General features: G+C 38.8%; 1 protein-coding gene across 1 annotated transcript in view; it reads left to right on the top strand.

The window, feature by feature from the left end:
• vav2 (vav 2 guanine nucleotide exchange factor) overlaps positions 1 to 19,682 on the top strand; it is a 519,520-nt gene that overhangs the window by 343,317 nt on the left and 156,521 nt on the right. Inside the window, exon 4 of the mRNA XM_061877071.1 lies at positions 17,108 to 17,166. Coding sequence (XP_061733055.1) covers positions 17,108 to 17,166 — 59 coding nt within the window. The remainder of the gene's footprint in view (positions 1 to 17,107; positions 17,167 to 19,682) is intronic.

Genomic DNA, 19,682 nt, shown 5'->3' with positions numbered 1-19,682 from the left:
CCCTGAACAACACACATACCTACAGTACTTGTTTGGTTTTCTAGGTTTCTTCCAAAATGAACTCTTAAAGGCCTACTGAAACCCACTGCTACTTCTGATAGTTTATATATCAATAATGAAATCTTAACATTGCAACATATGCCAATACGGCCGGTTTAGTTTACTAAATTGCAATTTTAAATTTCGCGCGGAAGTATCATGCTAAAATGTTGCGGTATGACGTCACGCATTATAGAGGACATTTTGTTCCAGCACCGTTCACAGATATAAGTCGTCTCTTTTCATGACATAATTTCACAGTATTATGGACGTATGTGTTGCTGAATCTTTTGCAATTTGTTCAATGAATAATGGAGACGTCAAAGAAGAAAGCTGTAGGTGGGAAGCGGTGTATTGCGGCCGCTTTTAGCAACACAAACACAGCCGGTGTTTCATTGTTTACATTCCCGAAAGATGACGGTGAAGCTTTACTATGGAACTGAACGGTCAAGCGAACACGGTCGGATTGGACCACACACACAAAGTACATTGTATTATGCAGCGATCATTTCAAAAGATTTTGTTTTGGAGAGGGTCCCTTGCGAAGGGCAGAGATGGGCATCGCCACCACCCGTCGACTGGTGCTGAAGAAAGTGGGCGGCATGGCGTAGTGGGTAGAGCGGCCGTGCCAGAAACCTGAGGGTTGTGGGTTCGCTTCCCACCTATTGACATCAAAGTCGCTGCCGTTGTGTCCTTGGGCAGGACACTTCTCCCTTTGCCCCCGGTGCCGCTCACACTGGTGAATGAATGATTGGTGGTGGTCGGAGGGGCCGTTAGGCGCAAACTGGCAGCCACGTTTCCGTCAGTCTACCCCAGGGCAGCTGTGGCTACATATGTAGCTTACCACCACCAGGTGTGAATGAATATTGGGTTCCCACTTCTCTGTGAGCGCTTTGAGTATATAACAATAGAAAAGCGCGATATAAATCTAATCCATTATTATTATTATTATAAAAGTGCGGGGCCGACCTTTAGGTTGTACAAATACGACCATATAATCTCACTAAAACACTAGTAACACAATAAGCAGATAAGGGATTTTTTCAGAATTATCCTAGTAAATGTGTCTAATAACATCTGAATCGCTCCCACTGTATAGTTTTGTTTTTTTTCAAGTCCTTCACTCTCACTTTCCTCATCCACGAATCGTTCATCCTCGCTGAAATTAATGGGGAAATTGTCGCTTTCTCGGTCCGAATCGCTCTCGCTGCTGGTGGCCATGATTGTAAACAATGTTCAGATGTGAGGAGCTCCACAACCCGTGATGTCACACGCACATCGTCTGCTACTTCCGGTACAGGCAAGGCTTTTTTATTAGCACCAAAAGTTGCAAACTTTATCGTCGATGTTCTCTACTAAATCCTTTCAGCAAAAATATGGCAATATGGCGAAACGATCAAGTATGACACATAGAATGGACCTGTTTTCCCTGTTTAAGTAAGAAAATCTCATTTCAGTAGGCCTTTAATCAGCCATCTAAACACATTTTTGCTGTTGCATGCACAAAAACAGAAATGCCAAGCAAATGTTGCATGTCACCCTGCTGCAGAAACAAAGAGTCGTCCACATGTGCTTTCAATTATGCACTTCTCGACGGCAGACCGGGGTCAAATATGGGTGAGGGGGGATGGAAATAGGCCTAAATGTTGGCAAATAAGGTAAAATATTCGTTTGGGGTTTTTGGAACCCGAGCTCTTCCTCTGTCGTGGCTTTTTATTTTTTTTTAGAGTCCTAGAAGCTTTGGTCTCTGGCTGGCCACGGCGTTAAGACCCCCTGGGGAGAAGGAGATGAGAGGGAAATTAATAATGTGTAAAGACTCCCGACTTTGACTGAACCGACGGATGAGAAAAAAAAAGAGTTTGAGTATATTAGAGGTAGGGAGGATCACAGAAATGAGGCGGAACAAAAAAAATAGAAGAAAGGGAAAAGTTGATTGAGAACTCTTGGAGGCACGTATTGTCTTTACTTATCGGCTCTTTGACTTTACTCTGTTGCTACGAGGGTTGTCCCCATACCCAAAATGTATTTTGAGACTTTTCAAAATAAATGGCATTATTTCAACAAAAAAAATCTTTGGGTACATCAAACATATGTTTATTATTGCAATTTTGTGCTTAAATAAAATAGTGAACCTACAAGCCAACTTGTCTTTTAGTAGTAAGTAAACAAACAAATTCTCCTAATTTAGCTGCTGACGTATGCAATAACATATTGCAGGGGTAGGGAACCTATGGCTCTCGAGCCAGATGTGGCTCTTTTGATGACTGCATCTGGCTCTCGGATAAATCTGAGCTGACATTGCTTAACACGATAACTAATGAATAATTCGACTTGTAATCATAGTGTTAAAAATAACGTTCAAAATACAAAACATCCTCATGCATTTTTAATCCATCCATCCGTTTTCTACCGTACCTGTTCAAGAAGTTGCGTTAGTGTGGGGCTTGCACTCCTGGATGTTCTTCAGACCACCCAGCGCCGACATGAGAGCCTGTTTCAGGGCTACAATCTTGTCAAATTTTTCAATAAGTCTCTCAGTTTCTTCCCAGCAATTGTCCTTTTTCTCTTTCGTTCTCGCTCGCGCTCTGGCTCCAGCCCCAACCCAGTCTCTGCTCCTGGCTGCTGCTTATAACAGAGCGACGGGTGATTAGGTAACAAGGCCCAGGTGGGCCAGCTACGCACCTGTCGCTGATTTCGAGGCCGCTTCACTGCAGGCCACGCCCCCATCCACAGTTAGCTTCAGAATAACAATGTTATTACAAAGAATAAGAGACTTATTATACTCTAAAAATACTGGTCTTACTTAAAAATGCACGTGTTTAGTTGTGTTCAGTGTTAAAAAATATAGTACATGGCTCTAACGGAAATACATTTCAAAATATTTGGCTTCTTGGCTCTCTCAGCCAAAAAGGTTCCCGACCCCTGACATATTGTGTCATTTATACACCTATTTTTTTGTCAACATTATGAAGGACAAGTGGTAGAAAATGAATTATAGATCCACTCGTTCATTTACGGTTAATATCTGCTTACTTTCTCTTTCAACATGTTCTATCTACACTTCTGTTAAAATGTAATAATCACTTATTCTTCTGTTTTTTGGATACTTTGCATTAGTGAAGTGTGAATTATATTTATATAGCGCTTTTTCTCTAGCGATTCAAAGCGCTTTACATAGTGAAACCCAAAATCTAAGTTACATTTAAAGCAGTGTGGGTGGCACTGGGAGCAGGTGGGTAAAGTGTCTTGCCCAAGGACACAACGGCAGTGACTAGGATGGCGGAAGCGGGGATCGAACCTGCAACCCTCAAGGACTCTACCAACCGAGCTATGCCGCTATAGTTTTGAACGATACCACAATTTTAGGTATCGATCCGATACCAAGTAGTTACAGGATCATACATTGGTCATCATTTCTCGTATTTCCTAAGTTTATGAGTTCAATGTGAATTTAAAAAAAAAATATTCGGGCGCTTTAGCTCGGTTGGTAGAGTGGCCGTACCAGCAACTTGAGGGTTGCAGGTTCGATTCCCGCTTCCGCCATCCTAGTCACTGCCGTTGTGTCCTTGGGCAAGACACTTTACCCACCTGCTCCCAGTGCCACCCACACTGGTTTGAATGTAACTTTGATATTGGGTTTCACTATGTAAAGCGCTTTGAGTCACTAGAGAAAAAGCGCTATATAAATATAATTAAATTCAATTAAATTCAAAATCCAAGATACCAAGTGGTCATTTAAATCCTCATGTGTCCAGGGACATAATATAACTGTAAAAAAATTTAAAAAAGACTTTGGGATGCCAAAATTATTGCTGTAATCAAAGTAGTATCGACTGGATACGCTCTTGTACTTGGTATCATTACAGTGGATGTAGTGCCACCCATGGCCTTTGCTTTGTTTACATTGTGGGCTACGATATCTCGTGAAGCATGTTTAGCTATTCCTCGTCCTGCAAGGATACTTGTAAGAAACTTACTTTTTTTGTCGCCATAGAGGCGAGGATTAGTGGTTTAGAAGTAGCTAAAACACTGCCGACTGCGAGCTAGCCATGTCTTGAAGCACTTATTTCTGAGGGCGTTTCAGTGTTATAACTTCACCTTTGTCGTTAGTTTTTAAGCCAAAATGCGTCCAAAATGAGACAAAGAAGGAGTGGCATAAAACACGATCTTTTTGTGGCAGCATCGGAGAAAGTTGAACTTGTAATCAAACTACAGTGAGTTCAAAGACCGCTGGAATTAGGTCAAAACTGCGTTCGCCAAATCCTCTCGTCAGTGAAGCATGTTTAACACCAACTGTGGGATTTCTAACAGTTAGGAAGGTTTCTGTCATGTTTGTCCTTCTAAAGAAACCATATTAAAACAACAATTTGTATGGAATTTTTGGAAAAAAACCACACAGAGCCACTAGGTCGGAGCTAAAGAGCCGCTGATGTTAGTGCTCAGTGGCCTTGTGGTTAATTAGGAGTGTCCGCCCTGAGATCAGTAGGTCGTGAGTTCAAACACCGGCCGAGTCATACCAAAGACTATAAAAATGGGACCCATTACCTTCCAGTGGGGCTGAGGTCGCTAAAGTAGTTAAAAAGCTCTTCGTTGGCAAGGCCCCGGGGGTAGATGAGATTCACCCGGATTTCTTTAAGGCTCTGGATGCTGTGGGGCTGTCTTGGTTGACAAGACTCTGCAGCATCGCGTGGACATCAGGAGCGGTACCTCTGGATTGGCAGACCGGGGTGGTGGTTCCTCTCTTTAAGAAGGGGAACCGGAGGGTGTGTTCCAACTATCGTAGAATCACACTATTCAGTTTTCCCGGTAAGGTCTACTCAGGTGTACTGGAGAGGAGGCTACGCCGGATAGTCGAACCTCGGATTCAGGAGGAACAGTGTGGTCGTGGAACTGTGAACCAGCTCTATACTCTCGGCAGGGTCCTTGAGGGTGCATGGGAGTTTGCCCAACCAGTTTACATGTGCTTTGTGGACTTGGAGAAGGCTTTTGATCGTCCTGTGACGAATGCTCAGAGAGTATAGGCTATCAGACTGTCTGGTTTTGGCAGTCCGCTCCCTGTACGATCAGTGCCAGAGCTTGGTCCGCATTGTCGGCAGTAAGTCGGACATGTTTCCAGTGAGGGTTGGACTCCGCCAAGGCTGTCCTTTGTCACCGATTCTGTTCATAACTTTTATGGAAAGAATTTCTAGGCGCAGTCAAGGTGTTGAGGGGATCCGGTTTGGTGGCTGCAGGATTAGGTCTCTGCTTTTTGCAGAGGATGTGGTCCTGATGGCTTCATCTGGCCAGGATCTTCAGCGCTCACTGGATCGGTTCGCAGCCGAGTGAGAAGCGACTGGGATGGGAATCAGCACCTCCAAGTCCAAGTCCATGGTTCTTGCCTGGAAAAGGGTGGAGTGCCATCTCCGGGTTGGGGAGGAGACTCTGCCCCAAGTGGAGGAGTTCAAGTGCTTCGGAGTCTTGTTCACGAGTGGGGGAAGAGTGGATCGTGAGATCGACAGGCGGATTGGTGCGACGTCTTCAGTAATGCGGACGCTGTATCGATCCGTTGTGATGAAGAAGGAGCTGAGCCGGAAGGCAAAGCTCTCAATTTACCGGTCGATCTACGTTCCCATCCTCACCAATGGTCATGAGCTTTGGGTTATGACCGAAAGGACAAGATCACGGGTACAAGCGGCCGAAATGAGTTTCCTCCGCCGAGAGATAGGGTGAGAAGCTCTGCCATCCGGGAGGAACTCAAAGTAAAGCCGCTGCTCCTCCACATGGAGAGGAGCCAGATGAGGTGGTTCGGGCATCTGGTCAGGATCCCACCTAAACGCCTCCCTAGGTAAGTGTTTCGGGCACGTCCAACCGGTAGGAGGCCACGGAGAAGACCCAGGACACGTTGGGAAGACTATGTCTCCCGGCTGGCCTGGGAACGCCTCGGGATTCTCCGGAAGGAGCTGGACGAAGTTGCTGGGGAGAGGGAAGTCTGGGCTTCCGTGCTTAGGCTGCTGCCCCCGCTGGATGGATGGATGGATGGATGGATGGATGGACCTCCAAGCGGGTGGAACAAGGGGATGGGTCAATGCAAAGGGTAATTTCACGACACTCAGTGTGTGTGACAATCAGTGGTACTTTAACTTGAATTTTTTGCTGTTACAGTTGAAGTCTTAGTCCTTGATGTAAATATAAAATGTAAAATGACCTGTTTTTCATAGGGAATCTTAATAAATAGTCAAAGAAGAGGAGCTAACACTCTGTTTCGTCAACAAAAAACAAACATACACCTTGCGTCTTAATTAAAGTGTCCTCCATATTTGGTCCTTGATTACTCGTCACAATGTGAGAAGTCATCTTCGTCTGTCCGATGCAAACAGATTGCTAATTAGCATTTGGTACAAAGTGCCATGACAGGCGCCGTACAGGCTCTTCACGTTCTGACATGAAGCGCAACATGATTGACACATTGACAGCGTGACTTTTAGCAATCGTCAAGGACGCTCTCCATTTGATTCGAACAGACTTTTTCCCGGCGATATGCGTAAGTCACGCTAACTCGCTCGACGCTGGCACGTTCCGGGGTTGTCACCACGGGCCAAGCAGGCTTTGGCCTGCTTGGCTCTGACCCTTCTGGATCCATGCCAGCCCAGCTCTGTTTGGACAGGTCTGATCATCCGCCTGCCTGTTTCATTTAAATTCTCAAACATGCCTTTTTTGGTTTTAGTTTGGACAGAGAATGTTCTGATGCTCAACAAGCCATCCCTTCTCTCAATAGTTAGTAGCGATGATAGCCACCTTGTTCACTATAAACCAAGTTTTAGAACTAATGAATAAGGGATTTTTGAGCGCCGTGTGTAATGTTCTATATTTTTAATGGCAATTATTACATTTTGGTGTTGTTTACTTGAGTCATATTGCAGTCCACACATATATTTTATGTGTGACTGTCATCACAATTGCAGTCTACACATATCTCTTATGTGTGACTGCCATCTACTGGCCACACTTGTCTTTTCACCATGTACCAAATAAAATAGTTTCGAGGTCGGCAAGCACAACCGAAATTATTAAGTATCAGACGCAGTGTCGAGTTTTGAGAAAATGAAAACATTTTAAGTGCGCATTATAGTCCGAAAAATACGGTATATCTATTTCTGGTGCATGTTATACAGCTATGTCAAGGCCGATAATTTGCAAACAGAGAATGTTCTGATGCACAGAGCTCAACCTGCCACCCGTTCTCTCACCAGATAGTAACGATGACATCCACCTTGTCTACTATAAATAAACAAAGTTTTACAACTAATGAATAAGATATTTTTAAACGTTGTGTGTAATGTTCTATATTTTCAATGACACATATAACATTTTGGTGTTGTTTACTTGAGTCATATTGCAGTTCACACATATATTTTATGTGTGACTGTCATCATATTGCAGTCTACACATATCTCTTATGTGTGACTGCCATCTACTGGCCACACTTGTCTTTTCACCATGTACCAAATAAAATAGTTTCGAGGTCGGTAAGCACAACCGGAATTAATAAGTACACTGGGTTATGAGACGCACTGTCGAGTTTTGAGAAAATGAAAAGATTTTAAGTGCGCATTATAGTCCGAAAAATACGGTCTATCTATTTCTGGTGCATGTTATACAGCTATGTCAAGGCCGATAATTTGCAAACAGAGAATGTTCTGATGCACAAAGCTCAACCTGCCGCCCGTTCTCTCACACAAGATAGTAACGATGACAGCCACCTTGTTTACTATAAATAAACAACGTTTTACAACTAATGAATAAGATATTTTTAAACGTTGTGTGTAATGTTCTATATTTAAAATGGCACATATTACATTTTAGTGTTGTTTACTTGAGTCTTATTGCAGTCTACACATATCTCTTATGTGTGACTGCCATCTACTGGCCACACTTGTCTTTTCACCATGTACCAAATAAAATAGTTTCGAGGTCGGTAAGCACAACCGGAATTATTAAGTACACCGGGTTATTAGACGGACTGTCGAGTTTTGAGAAAATGAAAGGATTTTAAGTGCACATTATAGTCCGAAAAATACAGTCTATCTATTTCTGGTGCATGTTATACAGCTATGTCAAGGCCGATAATTTGCAAACAGAGAATGTTCTGATGCACAAAGCTCGACCTGCCACCCTTTCTTTCACCAGATAGTAACGATGACAGCCACCTTGTTTACTATAAATAAACAAAGTTTTACAACTAATGAATAAGATATTTTTAAACGTTGTGTGTAATGTTCTATATTTTCAATGGCACATTTAACATTTTGGTGTTGTTTACTTGAGTCATATTGCAGTCTACATGCATCTCTTATGTGTGACTGTCATCATATTGCAGTCTACACATATCTCTTATGTGTGACTGCCAGCTACTGGTCACACTTATCATTTCACCATGCACCAAATAAAATAGCTTCAAGGTCAGTAAGCACAACGGAAATTATTACGTACACCGGGTTATTAGAAGCACTGTCGAGTTTTGAGAAAATGAAAGGATTTTAAGTGCCCGTTATAGTCCGAAAAATACGGTATATCTATTTCTGGCGCATGTTATACAGTTATGTCAAGATGTTGTTTATTTGAATGATATTGCAGTATACACGTATCTCTTATGTGTGACTGCCATCATATTGCAGTCCACACGTATCTCTTATGTGTGACTGCTATTTTCTGGCCACACTTATTTCACCATGTACCAAATAAAATAGTTTCGAGGTCGGTAAGCACAACCAAAATAATTACGTACTCTAGGCTATAAGGCGCACTGTTGAGATTTGAGAACATGAAAGGATTTTAAGTGCGCCTTATAGTCCGAAAAATACGGTAACTTGCGAAATAACATCACAAAATGAAGTTCAATCCGTTTTTACAGTGCACAGGCTTCCATTGCGCGGCGACATAGCCAGATAAAGCCTGAACCCATCCATCCATCCATTTTCCACCTCTTGTCCCTTTTCGGGGTCACGGGGATGAATTGCCGTTTTGGCATTTTTTTTTAATACGACATTTAAAGGTCCGAAAAGACGGCATTCATTTAGGGGCCCTATTCAAAAAATAATGATTTAAAAAAAATGAATGAGGCTGACTGGGTGTCACATGATTACTTTGTCTATTATGCCTAAAAAAAATACTTAAACATTCATTTGAAACTATTTTCCTTTTTTTTTGTCTCCTCAGCAAAATTCAGCTCGCATGTATTAGAAGGAGATGTCGGCCGGTCCCATATTGGAACCATTTAAGCATGAAAATAAACATTTCGTGGTTGTTTAGCCACGCAAGGTTATTACCATGTGATGTAAATTCACTGATAGGGTTTCCCTCCTCTGCTCCGTGCAAAATCCGATAAATGCATAATGTTGCTCATTGAAGGTGAGCCGGGCTTGAAAGACGCCACTCCACACAAGTGTTAGTGCACCTGAAGTGCTCGGCTTTGTCTTCACGTTAAAATCTGCTCGCCGTCGATGTGATAAATGTGTCAGCCTCTTAGACGCCGCCATTGCGTGCTTACTTAGTTATGAGAGGCTGTGGATGACACACCTGCCGAGCAAGAGTGGTTGAGATAACAATTTTGTCCTCTTTGTGGAGGGGGCATCTGGCATCGACACGCTGTTGTACGCCGAAATACACCCATGAGTGCTTAATGAGGCGTCTGAGGCGGGGTTTGTGATGAGGGGGTCTGTTTGTGTGTGTGTGTGTGTGTGTGTGTGTGTGTGTGTGTGTGTGTGTGTGTGTGTGTTCTTGTATTCCTACCCTTCTTGAGACAATAACAAGGAAAAGTGTGAGGATTGGTGAACAAATTAAGACCGAAATCACGGTCCCGATACAGAAAAAACCATTGCCTCTAATAAAGAGCCAAATACTAGAGTCCGTGAATATTGCTCCAAAGTCAGGATTTTTTTTGTTGTTGATTTAATGTGCATGCATTTTTTTTTAACTGACAGCAGTCTTTTTCTCACTATGTGTCAACTTCTTTATTAGAAAATTACGAACAATTTCTCATTTTTCTGTTTCTGTAATATTGCAAAATGTTCTCAAAAAAGTATTACTTTTTTATGTCAAAATATTACTTTTTAATGCAAAATGGTTGCCAATTTTTTTTCTTGTAAAATAGTGAAATTTTTTGAGTAAAATTATGACTTTTGTCATCATTTTGCCAAGTAAGATTTAGATTATTATTATTATAACATTGCCAAAATTTAAAAAGTTATTTTTATTAAATTGTGACTTTCGTCGAGTAAAATTACAACTGTCTTCAGAATATTGCCATAATTTTAAGCCTTTTTTTTGTAAAAATTGTGACAGTTATTGAGTACAATTCCAATTTGATCATAATATTGCAAAATGTTCTAAAAAAAATATTACTTATTTATGTCAAAATATTACTTTTTAATAAAAAATGGTTGCCATTTTTATTTTTTGTTCTTGTAAAATAGTGACATTTTTGAGTAAAATTATGACTTTTGTCATCATTTTGCCAAGTAAAATTTTGATTATTATTATAACATTTCCAAAATTTAAAACGTTTTTTTTTAATTAAATTGTGACTTTCGTCAAGTAAAATTATGAATCTTTTCATAAAATTGCCAACATTTTAAGCCTTTTTTGTAAAAATTGTGACTGTTATTGAGTAAAATTCCAATTTTATCATAATATTGCAAAATGTTCTCAAAAAATCATTACTCTTTTATGTCAAAATATTAATTTTAATGCAAAATGGTTGCCATTTTTTTTGTTCTTGTAAAATAGTGACATTTTTTGAGTAAAATTATTACTTCTGTCATCATTTTGCCAAGTAAAGTTCAGATTATTATTATTATAACATTGCCAACATTTATAAGTTTTTTGTAATTTATCTGTCTTTCGTCGAGTAAAATTACGACTCTTTTCATAACATTGCCAAAATTTTAGGCCTTTTTTGTAAAAATTGTGACTGTTTTTGATTAAAATTCCAATTTTATTATAATACTGCAAAATGTTCTAAAAAAATCATTACTCTTTTATGTCAAAATATTAATTTTAATGCAAAATGGTTGCCATTTTTATTTTTTGTTCTTGTAAAATAGTGACATTTTTTGAATAAAATTATGACTTTCGTCATCATTTTGTCAGGTAAAATTTAGAACATTGCCAAAATTTTAAACGTTTTTTTTTTATTAAATTGTGACTTTCGTCGCGTAAAATTACGACTCTTTTCATAAAATTGCCAAAATTGTAAGCCTTTTTTTGTAAAAATTGTGACAGTTATTGAGTAAAATTCCAATTTTATCATATTATTGCAAAATGTTCTCAAAAAACTATTACTTTTTTATGTCAAAATATTACTTTTTAATGCAAAATGGTTGCCATTTTTATTTTTTGTTCTTGTAAAATAGTGACATTTTTTGAGTAAAATTATGACCTTTGTCATCATTTTGCCAAGTAAAGTTCAGATTATTATTATTATAATATTGCCAACATTTTTAAGTTTTTTTAATTAAATTGTGACTTTCGTCGAGTAAAATTACGACTCCTTTCATAAAATTGCCAAAATGTTATGCCTTTTTTTTGGAAAAATTGTGACTTTTATTGAGTAAAATTCCAATGTTATCATAATATTGCATAAATGTTCCGTTTTTCTTGTAACATTTTGACCTGCATTGCGTACAATGACGACTTTTATTATAGTACTGCGAAAATTCTGAGTTTTTTCTTGTGAAATTCCATTTAAATTTTCGCAACCAGCTTTTTTTTTTTTTTTCATAGTATGTATATATAATTAATGTTGTAAATACCAATCTTAATATATCTAGAAAGGCAATATTTGGAGGTCTCAAAAAGGTCAGAAATACAAGGGTGTGTGTGTGTGTGTGTGTGTGTGTGTGTGTGTGTGTGTGTGTGTGTGTGTTTGTGTTGCATTTTAGACAGGAGGTTCCCCTCACTATCCTAAACTTGGCATCCCCAGACCGTGCAAGTACGCCATCTGTAGTTCTTAGTCATAAAGCTGCTGTTCTGGTTTCAAGGCGGCACAACTCATCTTAAATGTGCACATCCGGTGTTTGATTACCAACAACCACAGAGCACAAAATAACGACAAATAAACTAAACTAAAACACCTTTCAGCTACTTTTCAATTGACCAAAGGGCATCTACCTCATTCGTATATATCATTTATGTTTATTTATTCATGAAAGAGAGGTTTTTGTTAACAAGTTAAATGTGTTTAATGATAATACAAGCATGTTTAACACATTTAGATTCTAGTGTTGTCCTAATGCCAATATTTTGGTACGAGTACCACTTTTTTTTCAATGCTTTTCTGTACTTTTTGGTACTTTTCTCTATAAAGAGGACCACAAAAAAATGCATTATTGGCTGTAATTTAACAAAAACAATTTAGGGTACATTAAACATATGTTTATTATTGCAAGTTTGTCCTTAAATAAAATAGTGAACATACAAAACAACTTGTCTTTTAGTAGTAAGTAAGCAAAAAAAGACTTCTAATGTAGCTGCTGACGTATGCAATAACATTTCATCTCCGTAATATCGCTAAAATTCGCTCCATTTGGTCCACTAAAGACGCTGAGATCATTATCCATGCGTTTGTTACGTCTCGCCTCGATTACTGTAACGTATTATTTTCGGGTCTCCCCATGTCTAGCATTAAAAGATTACAGTTGGTACAAAATGCGGCTGCTAGACTTTTGACAAGAACAAGAAAGTTTGATCACATTACGCCTGTACTGTATATACCTTTATATACATATATACATACATATATACCTATACTGTATATACCTTTATATACATATATACATCCATATATACCTATACTGTATATACCTTTATATACATATATACATACATATATACCTATACTGTATATACCTTTATATACATATATACATACATATATACCTATACTGTATATACCTTTATATACATACATATATACCTATACTGTATATACCTTTATATACATATATACATACATATATACCTATACTGTATATACCTTTATATACATATATACATACATATATACCTATACTGGCTCACCTGCACTGGCTTCCTGTGCACTTAAGATGTGACTTTAAGGTTTTACTACTTACGTATAAAATACTACACGGTCTAGCTCCAGCCTATCTTGCCGATTGTATTGTACCATATGTCCCGGCAAGAAATCTGCCTTCAAAAGACTCCGGCTTATTAGTGATTCCTAGAGCCCCAAAAAAGTCTGCGGGCTATAGAGCGTTTTCCGTTCGGGCTCCAGTACTCTGGAATGCCCTCCCGGCAACAGTTCGAGATGCTACCTCAGTAGAAGCATTTAAGTCTCACCTTAAAACTCATCTGTATACTCTTGCCTTTAAATAGACCTCCTTTTTAGACCAGTTGATCTGCCGCTTCTTTTATTTTTTCTCCTATGTCCCCCCCCCTCCCTTTTGGAGGGGGTCCGGTCCGATGACCTTGGATGAAGTACTAGCTGTCCAAAGTCGGGACCCAGGATGGACCGCTCGCCTGTGTATCGGTTGGGGACATCTCTACGCTGCTGATCCGCCTCCGCTTGAGATGGTTTCCTGTGGACGGGACTCTCGCTGCTGTCTTGGATCCGCTTTGAACTGAACTCTCGCGGCTGTGTTGGAGCCACTATGGATTGAACTTTCACAGTATCATGTTAGACCCGCTCGACATCCATTGCTTTCGGTCCCCTAGAGGTGGGGGGGGGGGGGGGGTGGGGGGGGGGGGGGTTGCCCACATCTGAGGTCCTCTCCAAGGTTTCTCATAGTCAGCATTGTCACTGGCGTCCCCCTGGATGTGAATTCTCCCTGCCCACTGGGTGTGAGTTTTCCTTGCCCTTTTGTGGGTTCTTCCGAGGATGTTGTAGTCGTAATGATTTGTGCAGTCTTTTGAGACATTTGTGATTTGGGGCTATATAAATAAACATTGATTGATTTTGTGTCATTTATACACCTATTATTTTGTCTGACAAGTGGTAAAAAATGAATGATTAATCTTGTCACTGAAGGCATCAAAACTATGAATGAACACAGGTGGAGTTATGTACTTCACACACAAAAAAGAGTTTAAATAACTAAAAACATGTTCAATAGTCTAGCTTCTTCAAAATAGCCACCCTTTGCTCTGATTACTGCTTTGCACACTCTTGGTATTCTCTGGATGAGCTTCAAGCCCACCTGTGAAGTGAAAACCATTTCAGTTGAAGCTGGATATAACCGACTCGACACGCTCTTGTACTTGGTATCATTACAGTGGATGTCAGGTCTAGATCCACCCATGGCGTTTGTTTACATTCTGGGGTGCTAGCCTGTTGTTGGCAGTTAGCTATTGTATCCACCTATGGCAGGGGTCGGGAACCTTTTTGGCCGAGAGAGCCATGAAAGCCAAATATTTCAAAAATGTATTTCCGTGAGAGCCATGTCATATTTTTTAACACTGAATACAACTAAATGTGTGCATTTTTAAGTAAGACCAACATTTTTTTGAGTATAATACGTCCCTTATTCTTTTTAATAACATTGTTATTCTGAAGCTAACCAATAATAAATAAAATGTCATGTCTGTTGATCATGTTTTTGTTTGTCCTTTGGACTCTTTAAGTTCCTGTTTTTTTCCACTCCCTTGTCTGGTTTCCTTGGTTACTCATTTTGTCCACCTGTCTCTGGTGGACAAAATGCCCGCTCACCTGCTTCCCGACCACTAATCAGAGGCAGTATTTAAGCTTGTCTTTGCCAGTCAGTCGCCCTGGCGTCAATGTGATCTTTTCTTGCTCTGTGCTGACTTGTTTCATGCCTTGCCATGGTTTCGTGCTTCATGCCATGCCAAGTAAGTTTTGTTTGATTTACATTCTTAGTCTGTTTATGCGTTAGCTTTGTTCCTTAGCCCAAGTTGGGCCTCCGCTGTGAGCGATTTTTGTTTGTATATTTTTTTTAGTTAAAATTAAGTCATGTTTTTACCTAAACAAATCTGCCTTCCTGGGAGAACGACCCCACAGCAAGCTGCAACCCCCCCATTGTTACATAAAATAGTTCTTACTATTAATGCGACTTCTTGAACAGGTGCGGTAGGAAAATGGATGGATGGATTTAAATGCATGAGAATGTTTTATATTTTGAACGTTATTTTTAGCACTGTGAATTCCAGCGGAATTATTCATAATCATCGTGTTAAGCAATGTCAGCTAAGATTGATCTGAGAGCCAGATGCAGTCATCAAAAGAACCGCATCTGGCTCTAGAGCCATAGGTTCCCTACCCCTGACCTACGGTGTGTAGTGAAGCATGTTTAGCTATTCCTCGTCCTGCAGGGATGATTCTTGTCAGAAACATACTTTATTTGTCGGAGATAAGGATCAAAGATTTATAAGTAGCTAAAAAGCTGCTGACTGCGGACGGATGTTAGCCGCTAGTTCGCTAGCCATCTTTTAAAGAACATCTGTGTAATAACCTCCCCTTTATCATTAGTTTTGAAGCCAAAATGCGTCCGTTCTCCCTTTTCTGTCCACACACTGTGTCTGCTTTTAAGTACTCTGTGATTATGTGCTGCCGAACATGCTCCTCTGCTCGTAAAACCAGCAATGTAACGACGTGACGACGCGCCGTCATGCCCGTTAGAATAAATAAATCAAAAATATGGGGGAACCGGTACTTTTCAAACATAGTATAGTACCGATTTGGATTAATTAGTACCGCAATACTATACTAGTACCGGTATACCGTACAACCCTAGTCTGGACTGTGATGCTGCGTCACGGAAAACAGGTGCACTTCTCCAGCTTACTGCTTCCGACACTTAATGCTAACGTTCTCCTCTAATTTTGCTACAAAATTGCAATAAATGTGATTTTTTTTTTCGATTTTTATTGATTGGATTAGTATTAGTTCCAAGACATGCCATGTTGCTCTTCAAATACCATTGTTGGTGTCTTGATCCGCGGCTCTGATCATGTCATATTCTGGTTTTGTCCTGTTTGTGCATCACATCCTGTTTGGGTTTTGTTCTCCCTAGTTCCTGGTGGCACTTCCTGTTTGTTTCCGATGCTATAGTTACACATTAGTGTCACCTGCTTTTTGTTTTTTGACGCGCACCTGCATTGTGATTATCTCCTTTATTTAAGCCTGCCCTTATTGTTCATTCAGCCTCGCAGTCTAGTTTGCTGTTCGATGCAACATATGACGTCGCTATCCCCGATTGTGGTAAAAGACTTTTTGTATTAGTTAGCTTCCACGCTATTCCTCTGTTTGTTTCCCTAGCTTATATGCTAGCGCCTTTAGTTCCTTCTAGCTCCCATGCTAGTTCTGTTTGTTTTGTCTCTAGTGCCTTTTTGCAGGTTTTTCTGTTGCTAGTCTGTTTTGTTAGTATTAATAAATCATCCTTTCTTACCTTTACGCTGTGTCCTATCTGACTGCATCCTCGAGAGAACAAACCTGCACCACAATGTCAGCAAAGCGTTACAGTTGGCTCGCGACCAAAGAAGCTAAAAATCCAAAAGTTTTAATGTAAGTTTTTTTTTTAAATAAAATATATGTACTCACCACAATTGATCCACCCATCCATTTTCTACCGTTTATTCCCTTTTGGGGTTGCGGGGGGCGCTGGCGCCTATCTCAGCTACAATCGGGCGGAAGGCGGGGTACACCCTGGACATCGCAGCACCACAATTGAACGAAAATGAAATAATATTCGGTCGTCAACTTTGTTTTCGCCAACTTGCAAAAATGTCCTACTATGCTGTCCATTTTGTGCTTTATTATCATGTGTGTGTTTCCCGTTTTTTTTTTTTTGCAGGAAAAAATAACAATTATAAAACAAAAAAATTATAATTTAAATGCGAATTTGCACAGACATGAATGCTAAATTTGTAGAAATCCACTGATTAATTGACATAAATTGATTTGGGTGGTCTCAAATTCAATAATTGCATTTTATTGTATGTCATCTTGTAGCAGAATAAACATGTTATATTATACAAACAAAGTACCAAAACATATTTTGGTTGCCAAAAAAAAAAAAAAAGCACACTTGATTGACTGACAATGTGTTTGTTTTTCCAGGTAATATCCACTCTGTCGAGGATCTCCCATCACAGCATTGCACAAATCAAAGGAATCAGGTAAATCTTATTTATAAATAGAATGTATTATTCCATATTTGAGAGAAATTATTACAGTTATCACCATTTTACGCCCTACAACACACGCACTACCACTGCTCATTTTTGGCTGATAAACTTGACATAAAACGACATAAGGCCAATTAGCGCTTGTCTTCTTGCGGGCTAGAATATATTCCACAGTCATTTTCACCTCTCATTCATACAAGGGGTGATACATTTATGCAGACATGTAAAATTAATTTACAAGTCCTTATGTGTATTGCTGTCTAAGTCAGATGGCGCCATTTTTCTCACACAATAATGAAAAAACAAAAATAAATTAACACTGCTTTTTCAGCTTTAAAATAAGCTTCTGATTACTCTTTGTTTTCTTAAACTGCTTAAAGCTCAAAGCTCATCAGTGCAAGATTAAAGAAAAAAAAAAGTATATATATATATATATATATACATATATATATATATATATATATATATATATATATATATATATATATACATACATACATACACACACACACACACACACACACACAGATGTAGCCCGCCACTTCATTTTATTTGGTGTTTTAAGTCTAATCTTATATATATATGTGTATATATATATATATATATATATATATATATATATATATATATATATATTATATATATACACACACACACACAAACACACACACACACACACACACAGACATACACACAGATGTGGCCCGCCACTTCATTTTATTTGGTGTTTTAAGTCTAATCTTATATATATACATACATACACACACACACACACACACACACACACACACACACACACACACACACACACACACACACACACACACACACACACACACACACACACACACACACACACACACACAGACGTGGCCCGCCACTTCATTTTATTTGGTGTTTTAAGTCTAATCTTAAGACCCACTTTTTATTCTTCGGATTTTAACACTAGGCGAGTTGTGTGGTCCTCTGTGTTTTTAAAATGTTGATTTCTATTTATTGTTTTAATTAACTTAACCTTTAAAATCGTTTTTAATCATATTCATTTTTATATTGTTTTTTATTTTTTTATTTTTTTTATTTAGTCATTCAGCTAAAGATAATATTTGAATATTGTTTTTAATATTGTTGTGCAGCACTTTGGAAACATTCCTATTATTTAAATGTGCTATATTATTATACTATATCAATTGCTTCATTCACCATTGAAGGTAAAAAGTAGCTTTTGGAGCTGCTCACACGGTCAATAAGGTGGCCACTATGTTTGACAGATCTACTTCATGTGTATTAAATGTATCCATGACAGCAAAAAAAAACAGCAGTTCCCTTCTAAGAAGATGCACTGTGTAAACCAGGATGGATGAACAAAAAATCAAAATTGGGCTACAGATGGAGAAACACAAACCACACACACAAAAACGGACAAAATGACGTTGCATATACAAGTATTGCAACTCTGCTGGGCATAGTAACAATGTAGTACATGCACAAATATTTCCTGTGTATGAAACATTTCTATCCTAATCTTCGGTTTTTTGCACGGGTGACAATATAGTCGCCATAATAGGATCCATGACTGTACTGAGTGAGGTCACATTAGCTCCCTGGCCCAGGGAAGACCCGTTAAATGTTCTGTGTCACAGGTCAGTGGTCATATTCCGATGTATGTATGCACTGGTGCATGCCAGTAGCCTGAGGCGAAACATGTTGCAATGCATTATGTATTGATGGATAGAACCAGCTCCTCATTTGTGCTTTAATGTTCAGGGGAAGAAAAATAAATAATATAATGTCTTGCATTCTAATTTAGATTCTTATAATAATAGTAATAATAATAATAATATATTTTATTTGTAAAAAGCACTTTACATTAGGTCAACAACCTCAGAGGGCTACAGTGTATTAAAAAAAATAATTAAAAAAAATGATAATAATAATATAAAAAATATAATAAAAATAAAATAATATATAAAAAATAGAACAGCCTAATAGCTCGAACTAGTATGCATATATCTATAAAAAAAGTTTAAAAAAAATAAAATAAAGGGTTTTTAACCCTTTTTTTAAAAACATCCACAGTCTGTGGTGCCCTCAGGTGGTCAGGCAGAGCGTTCCACAGACTTTGTATTCAATCCTGAGTGGAACAGAAAGCCAGTGAAGGGATTTTAGAGTTGGTGTGATACGGTCGTGATAATGACCGTACATAAAACAGCATCATTAGAAAATGTTATATTCTTTTATCTCTCTGCATGTTTACCAGGGATGACTCGTAAGTCTTATGTTTGCATTGGAAATAATTGTGGAACATACAAAGACCTTGGACTTTATTGTGATATCATCTGATCGAGGGTTGTCTCGATACCAATATTTTGGTACTGGTACCAAAATGTATTTTGATACTTTTGTAAATAAAGGGGACCACAATAAATGGCATTATTTGCTTTATTAAAAAAACAAACTAAACCTAAATTGCCAAAAGTATTTGGCCACCTGCCTTGACTCACATATGA

The sequence above is a fragment of the Nerophis ophidion genome, linkage group LG17 (genome assembly GCF_033978795.1).
Source record: "Nerophis ophidion isolate RoL-2023_Sa linkage group LG17, RoL_Noph_v1.0, whole genome shotgun sequence".
NCBI classification, from domain to species: domain Eukaryota; kingdom Metazoa; phylum Chordata; class Actinopteri; order Syngnathiformes; family Syngnathidae; genus Nerophis; species Nerophis ophidion.
The sequence above is the reverse complement of the archived record's forward strand: the minus strand, read 5'-3'. Positions and strand labels throughout refer to the sequence as shown.